At 35.0% G+C, this 8,352-nt stretch overlaps 1 protein-coding gene across 1 annotated transcript; it reads left to right on the plus strand.

Moving 5' to 3' along the window:
- Positions 1-691: 691 nt before the first annotated feature.
- LOC107775023 (disease resistance protein RUN1) lies at positions 692-5,996 on the plus strand. The gene is made up of 6 exons (XM_075238629.1): positions 692-1,329; positions 2,486-3,581; positions 3,678-4,106; positions 4,226-5,137; positions 5,221-5,698; positions 5,787-5,996. The coding sequence occupies exons 1-6, from the start codon at positions 833-835 to the stop codon at positions 5,858-5,860; spliced, it is 3,486 nt and encodes a 1,161-aa protein (XP_075094730.1). The 5' UTR covers positions 692-832; the 3' UTR covers positions 5,861-5,996.
- Positions 5,997-8,352: the final 2,356 nt, after the last annotated feature.

Below are 8,352 nucleotides of genomic sequence, written 5' to 3' on the forward strand. Positions count from 1 at the left end.
AGACCCATCGCATCAAGATGAATTTCGGCATCAAGCACCCAAGACATGTAACTTTTGCCCGATATATCCAGGGCTACAAACTCAAGTTTAGAAAGATTTGACATTATTTAGAAAAAGAAAGTTCGTACCTCTGATACTTTCAAAGTATTTTCTCGAGATGGCAGAGTCTCGTGCTGATAACGTGTTATAAAATAAAGACTATAAAGTAAAGACAAGTATAGGGAGAAACTAATATATTATTCAAACTTCAAACTTATGTACATAATGAACTGAATTCTCCTCTCTTTATAGAAGAAAGGAAGCTGTTGTGTAAGCTGCTACTGCAAACTGCTACTGCAAGTTGCTTGTAAGCTGCTACTCTAAGTTGTTGTGCTAGATATATATAATCTTCTACCATGGGTAATATTTATCCATAACAGAGTACCGAAAGGATAAGCTTCTTCAGGAGGCTTATTTCCAATAGAGTACTAAATAGATAAACATATTTACAACGGAATCTCGTATGGATAAGTTTCTTCATGAAACTTATTTACAACAGAGTACTAAATGAACATTAATAATATAATATATTTATAATAGCTACAACAATTGTACTTACAAAAAGCTAAAATATTTTATGACGTCAACCTAAGGAAAAAAAAAAAACATTATTGCAAATCCATAAAGTTGTCATTTTCTAACAACTGCCTTCACTTTTTTATTCAATCAGATCGCCAAAGTTGGAAATAGATGGCTCCTTAATTAAGAAAATATTCCTGCCTGTAATATTGTTTTGTTCCTTCCCTTTGAATCAATAATTGTTTCATGTAGCTAGAGCTTTGTTGAATTGGGTATGGAGCAAGCTATACCCTCGTTGCCTTCTATTTCTAGATGTTCATATCATGTATTCTTGAGTTTCAGAGCCAAAGACACTGGCAAGACTTTCACTGACCATCTCCATAGAAATTTGGTGAGAGCTGGGTTTCATGTATTCAAATGTGATGACGATGATTATGACGGTGAAAAGGAGAAAAAAGAGGACTTGAAGTCAAAATTGCAGAAGGCAATAGAGCAATCGAAGATGTCAGTGATTGTATTGTCCCAAAACTACGCATCATCGGAAAAGTATCTTGATTTGCTTGTCATGATTTTGGAGCAAAAGAGGAATTTTGGGCACATAGTTTTGCCTGTCTTCTTTCACGTGGATCCTTCTGATGTTAGGAAGCTAAAGGGAAGTTTTGGTCAGCCCTTTTCTGTAAATGGTGAGAGTCAAAAGTTAAGAGATTGGAGAAATGCTCTCAAGGAAGTTGCTGATTTGGGAGGGATGCCCTTGCAAAATCAAGCTGATGGGTAACTATTTCCCCTCAACTTCTGTTACAAATAGTATCTTTGATTCTCCATTACATGCCTCTTGCAAGTGGTCAAGATTTTTTCTTTTGTACTAAAGTCAGTAATTTTATCAAAATTAACCAAGAAAAGTAGAACATACAAAGTTCATTAGTTGTTTTTTAGGTATTCTAAATTTTAATTTTGACTTTTTTCTGTGTATTCCGTCTTATGCGGTAAATACTTACCTGCACCGAGTGTTTACCCCAAACCAATTCAACTTCAAACAGACATTAATTAATCATGATAAGTGATAGAAGTGAATGTGCAAACACATGTCATGTTTCTATTGATTTAGTGTAAACGCTCGGTCCGCAGGGATGGAGCCAATGAAGAAGTTACGGGTTCATCTGAACCCAGGAGCTTCGGCTTAGGCTCTGTAGAAGTGTTAAAAATTTGACTAACTAAGTGTAAAAAATAGAGTATGAACCCATTAAATTAGACACGATGTGGTAAAGTTCCGATTTTGAACCCATAAAGTTCAAATCTTGAATCCGCCCCTGCCGGTGCGGGTAAGTTTTTATACTGATCCAGTAAGGGTGGAAATCTTGGAGCATATGATCTATACTCTACAACTTGAGAATCAATGTTAGAGTGAAATTTATTATATACATCTAGGTTAAATATGTTGATTATAACATACACAATCCTTAATGATTGCGATAATTAGGCATCTAGGTAATTAGGGAAATCTCCTTATTTCATGCGCTTAAACACTTCTTTATCATGATCTCTTTAATGTTTATTACCACCAGTTCAGTAAAAGTTTCCTTTTTTCTCGTGTTTCATTATGTTGATCAGGACTTGTCAAAAAAAGGAAAAAGTTGAACAATAGCTAAATTGTTTTTTGTAGAACTGATGGCTGGTGGCATCAGTATGTTGTTGAAATACGGAGGCGCTGTGTCCTTCTAATGCCCCTTCATATTATTAGATTAAAGTCTTTAGGTCTTTGTAATCCTGAAGATTATAAATTCTTCATCTGTATGTATTTCAGTATTTATCTTTTTTCAATTTTATAGAGTACTTCTCTATAACATATTTCTGTTTCCCATCACCCTATGTTTGTTTAGCTCTTCAATTCAGATTTTAATGGCCTTCACATTTTAATCGGAACTTGTAGACATGAGTCAAAGTTCATTGAGAATATTGTTGAAGTGATTGCAAGCAAGCTACGTCCCAGAGCCTTAAACAATGCTCCTTACCTCATCGAAATCAGTTATCGGGCTGAAGATATTATCTTGTGGTTACAAGATAGATCAACTAATGTAGGGCTATATGTGATCTGTGGGATTGGTGGAATTGGGAAGACAACCCTTGCCAAATTTGCCTATAACTCAAGTGCAAGATCATTTGAAGGAAGCAGCTTTCTTGCAAACATCAGTGAAACTGCAAAACAATGTAATGGCTTAGTTCGTCTGCAGAAGCAAGTTTTTTATGATATTGTTGGAAACAAAGAGAGGATATCCAATGCTGATGAAGGAATTATGATGATTGAAGATGCCCTACGCTATAAACAAATTCTTCTTGTGCTTGATGATATTGATGAAGTTGACCAGATAGATACAATTTTAGGAATGAGAGAATGGCTTAATCCTGCTAGTAAAATCATTATAACAACGAGGCATGAGTCATTGCTAAAGCCTTCTGTACCTCACAAGGTACTTAAAGTAGAAGCCTTGAATAAAATGGATTCCCTAAAGCTTTTTAGCTTGCATGCCTTCGGAGAAGATCATCCTTTGGAAATTTATCTTGAGCTCTCAAAACGGGTTGTTATTCAATGTGCAGGACTTCCTTTAGCTCTTCGTGTTTTAGGTTCAGCTCTGTCGGGTAGAAGACCAGAAATATGGGGAAGTGCATTAGAAAAGCTGGAAACAATCCCCGATGGTCATGTCATTGAAAAACTTAAAGTGAGTTTTTACTCTCTAGAAGATGACCATGACAAAAATATATTCCTTCATATAGCTCTTTTCTTTCTTGGGATGGATAGAGACGACTCCGTCAGAATACTGAATGGATGTGGTTTTCACACAATAATTGGAATGCAAAACCTCATTGATAGAAGTCTTTTGACAATCAATGACCTAAATAAGTTGGAGATGCATCAGTTGCTTCGAGACCTTGGGAGAGATATCGTTCGTAGGGAATCGCAGGATCCTGGAAAACGCAATAGACTTTGGAATAACAAGGATTCTTTCAGAGTGTTGAACGATAAGACTGTAAGACATTTAGTATGTGTGTTCTGCCCGTCATTGCCCTTCTTTGATGTGCCATACCCTCGCAATTTATTTTTTTCTTTCCAAATTTCCTGTTAGGGCACTGAAAGGATTGAAGGGATCAGCCTTGACATACCTATGTTGATGGAAGATAAATCAGCCAAAAGATTTTTCAATGGCTCGAAAAGCCGCTTCCTAAAAGATCATGTAGAGAACTGTGCAGATCATAATGTTTCGCTGCAACAGCCCTCTTCTGGCTTTTATTCATGGCCTTCAATCGACACTTCATCAAGAAACTCAAACTACAGCATAGGAACTGATGCATTTACGATAATGCGAAACCTAAGGGTGCTCAAACTAAATGATGTGAACCTCAATGGATGCTACAAAGAATTTCCCAAGAGATTAAAATGGTTGTCTTGGCGTAAATGCCCTTTAAAATCCGTACCTGGTGACCTTTCCTGGGAAAGCCTTGTTTGTATTGACATGCGGTACAGCAATTTACAACAAACATGGAGTGAAACTGAGGTATAAATCATCTTTTCTTTTCCTTTTTTTTTTTTTCTTTCTCTTTCAGTAGTTTTCTTGGCTTAATGAAGATAGTAAATTTAGAAAAAGAAATTAATTCAATGCTTTTCTTCAATCAGTTTTTGAGATTTCTCAGGATTCTCAACCTTAGTCATTCTTGGGAACTTACCAGAACACCGAGCTTCGCTGGAATGCCCCGACTTGAGAAACTAATTCTTAAAGATTGTATTAAACTGGTTGATATTGATGAAACTATTGGTTGCCTCCAAGAAATCACCCTACTGAATCTGAAAGACTGCAAGAGCATCAGAAAGCTGCCAAGAAATATCGGCAAACTTAAAACTCTTAAGACACTTGATATATCCTTTTGCTCAAGCCTGGAGTGGCTGCCAATGGAGCTTAACATGATAGATTCTTTGAAAGTTCTAAGAGCTGATGGAATTGGTCTAAACCAAATACTCTGTACCACCACCGAGTGGAAATCATTACAGGCATTATTTTCATCTTGGATACCAAAGCCAAGAAACTCTCCTGAAATATCATGGGCCTTTTTACCAAGCTCTTTGGTGAGCTTGAGTCTTGTGAGTTGCAGGCTGTCTGATGAATGTTTTCCCCAGAAGTTTAGCAATCTTCCGCTGCTCCAAGAACTGGATCTAAGTGAAAATTCAATTAGCTGCCTCCCAGAGTGGGTCAAGAGTCTCCCTCAGCTCCAAAACCTCAGTGTCAAGTCCTGTAAGATGCTCAAATCACTTACTGAGATGCCAATTAGCATTTCAGAACTGTCCATAGATAGTTGCTCATCCTTAGAGATGATGGCATACCAATCATTGCTATCGAAATATCCAATCCTGGGTCACGATTACAATTGTGACAGTCTAGTCATGATGCAGGGGAATTTTAAGTTAGAAACTCTAGAAAATGCTGACCCGCAGATGCTTAAATGTTTTGGTCTGAATGTTGAAACTATGGAAAATGCTATGGTGAAAATGGACCTCTTTTCGAGTTACAAGATGAGAATGCTTCCGTTGCAGGTTCTTGTCTCACGCTCTCCCTATGATTACCCCATCTATGTTTACAGTTGATCCTTAACCGTTGATTTCTGTGACTGAAACAGGGCTTATACGAGCAAGGAATCTTTAGTACATTTCTTCCGGGAAACAAAGTACCTAGCTGGTTCACAAAGTTAAAAAATTTGAATTCAGTAAGTTTTACCATATCTCAACCTCTCAACAATATCCAAGGCCTATCCATAGCCATTGTGTATACAAGTTATGAAAGTCAAGAGGACGAGTTCTCAAGAGCTTACTGGCGTACACACCAGAATATCGTACATAATAGGACTAAAGATCTGAAGTGGATCCACATTCCAAGAGTTTTCGGTGTGCCAGAAGGTAATGAAGAAATAACATGGTTAAGTCACTGGAAATTTGGAGACCTGCTAGAAGATGGAGATGATATTTCTATTTTAGTTAGTTTGAATAGCCTGAAGGTAAAGGAACTTGGCGTCGACCTTGTTTGTAACGAGCAAGAGCAGAGTGACCCATCAAACTGCAATGATGCAAGCCAAGTTCCCAACAACAACAATAAACCCAGTATAATCTCACAAGTGGGGTCCGGGGAGGGTAGTATGTACGCAGCCTTATCCCTCCCTACCTTGTGAAGGTAGAGATGCAAACCAAGTTCCCATCTTTGCTAATGATAATGTTCTTGGAGATGTATCACAGCGCGGTAAAGTGTTTAAAATAGGGAGGTGATATACTTGATTAGTTATGGTAATTGGTAAGATATTGACATGACAAAAACCAATAGTATGTTGAAATTGTATATTATGTTGAGAGTTGAGTGCACCCCTAGAGAATGTTGATATTAATTCTAGAAATTCATTAACCATTCTTTAATTAACATAGGAGAGTAAATGCTTGATTTTAAAATACAAGAATTGTAATTGCAGCTGAATTTAAAATAATATTATAGGGCGTTAGAGTAATTTAATCTTCTTTAACAAATTACATTTAAAGACAAAACTTAATTAATTTAACTAACGGGTGTATATGGGGGGAAAAAAGGGTATAGAATTAAAAAAACTGACTTTAATAATTTAAACGGATTATAGTAAAAGCATACTAACATATTAATGATTATATTTGAAATTCAAATTAAATAGAGACTGGAACAGAGACTTGATCGGACTAAAATATTGTGGCAGAGATATGTACCACCATTTTTTCCTAAAAGGAACCTCTTTGAAATGGTATCTTGAAAGAGATACACTACTAGAAGAAGATGAGAAAGGATAGAGAAGTCAAAGGGAGGGAGAGAGGGTAACGTATGAACGAAAAAGCTTCTGAAAAGGAGAGATATTTTCCTGAAAAGTGGGTGGGCATCCTTTCAGAAAAATGGATTTTCATTTCTCCTTTTCGGTTAGCTACTTAGTATGAATCACACATAGGCGATCTCAAAGAATATAATATTTTTCTAGTTTGGGTAAATCCGAAATTCGAATTTTTTGAATTTTTTGTCTAGATTTTCGGGTTATGAATTTAATTTTTTAATTTTTTGGATATTGGATTTGGTACTTTGAATTTTTGGATATCCAAAAATCCGAATTTCTTATACTTTATATTTAGTCTATCTCCATTATCCATATGTCAATGGTAATAAGTTCAATACCCTACCCATTAGATATTATCTTATATATTCAATATTATTTACTAAGTTAACGTGAGAGTACTTTCTATTTGGACATGGTTTTAATATTTCTACTTCTTATCGGCGTATTAATGTCTCTATTGTATTTTTTTTTTAATAATAATTTCATTACTTGAATACTTCATTTGGATAATTGCGTTAAGAATGAGGAAATTTTCAGGCAATTTAACATGAGTACTTCATTTGAATATTCATTTTTGTAAAAAGAAGAAATATCTACCAAAATATCCAAACCGATTAATTCAAGACCGAACTTAAAAAATTCGATCCAATCTGAACTTATTTGGATTGAATTTGGATTGTCATTTCTTCAATCCGAAAATCAAAAATCCAAATCTAAATTTTCATATGCAATCCGAATTGCCCGAATGCCATCCTACTGAAAAGGTCATTGAATTTTAACTTCATTAAATTAGGAGGGTAGTGATTAACTCAGTATGTTAAAAGTGTTTACTTCAAGTAACAAATATATAGGTGTTCAGCTGAATATGGATGTGAGGGGTCATAGCATGCAAAATCAGAAGACTCAATCATAATTAGGTGTTCAGCTGAAAATGGATTATATGGTTAGTGGGTAAATTTCTTCAAACTCCAGGACTTTCTGTTATGAGGAAAAAATCAGTTTAATCTTTTCTTTTTCCTACTGTAACCAAAAAGTATGACCTTGTTTCGCTATTATCGTTAGAGTTTAAACTTTTTACACACATACAATGTTAATCTTGTTTTACACTATTAAATAATTATCCAGGCCTATCCAAATATTTAAACTTAAAATAGTCGATGGATATATAACATATGAATAATCTATGTATATTGGCTAAAAAGTAAATAATGAATTCGACCGGCTATTTGTTCAAAGATCCTCCTCTTTTCCACACTATTTTTAGCGATGACATTTGTCTTGTTTTTTGGACTGATAAAGATTAAATTAGGACCAAGTTTTAGAGATCACGAGCTATTCATATCTTAATTTCTTTAACGAATGTCAATAAGTATATTAAGCACTAATTTGCAAAATCTTGTATACTTCCCCAACCCAAACTGTATTTTTTTTTCCTGAATAATAAAAGGCAAAAACAATATCCCGGAAAAAAATAAATGGGAGATATTGAACATGTGAAAGCTTTTTTTTTTATGTGAAAGCTATTGAAAAATCAGCAACTTTGTTTCTTTATGCTTCCATAATTTAATATACCCGAGTCCTATACTTTGTTATTTACACTTCGAGACTTTTCCTTGTCTCCCGCTGAAATGACATTACAAATAATTAGATTCCCTCGGCTGAATACATTTTTACAGTACCTTAAGAAATACATTTTTATAACAAAAAGAGAAAGACAACATTTGTTTTCTTATTAATTTGATACACCATTATGAGAAGTAGTGATGTTCAGTGTGCTAGTGCAAATGATTGATGCAACTTGAGAGTTAAAATGAATCAACAATTTTTGCTAATATAATATTGTTAGTCCTTGAAAACAGATACCAAGGGATTATACAGTACTAAAAGAGGTCCATTTCAGGAGACAAATTAATT

The sequence above is a fragment of the Nicotiana tabacum genome, chromosome 19 (assembly GCF_000715075.1).
Source record: "Nicotiana tabacum cultivar K326 chromosome 19, ASM71507v2, whole genome shotgun sequence".
Lineage (NCBI taxonomy): Eukaryota > Viridiplantae > Streptophyta > Magnoliopsida > Solanales > Solanaceae > Nicotiana > Nicotiana tabacum.

Coding starts and splice junctions, on each gene's coding strand:
- LOC107775023 (XM_075238629.1), top strand. CDS start 833: ATGGAGCAAGCTATACCCTCGTTGCCTTCTATTTCTAGATGTTCATAT. Junction 1,330..2,485: donor TTGCAAAATCAAGCTGATGG/GTAACTATTTCC, acceptor CGGAACTTGTAG/ACATGAGTCAAAGTTCATTG. Junction 5,138..5,220: donor TGAGAATGCTTCCGTTGCAG/GTTCTTGTCTCA, acceptor TGACTGAAACAG/GGCTTATACGAGCAAGGAAT.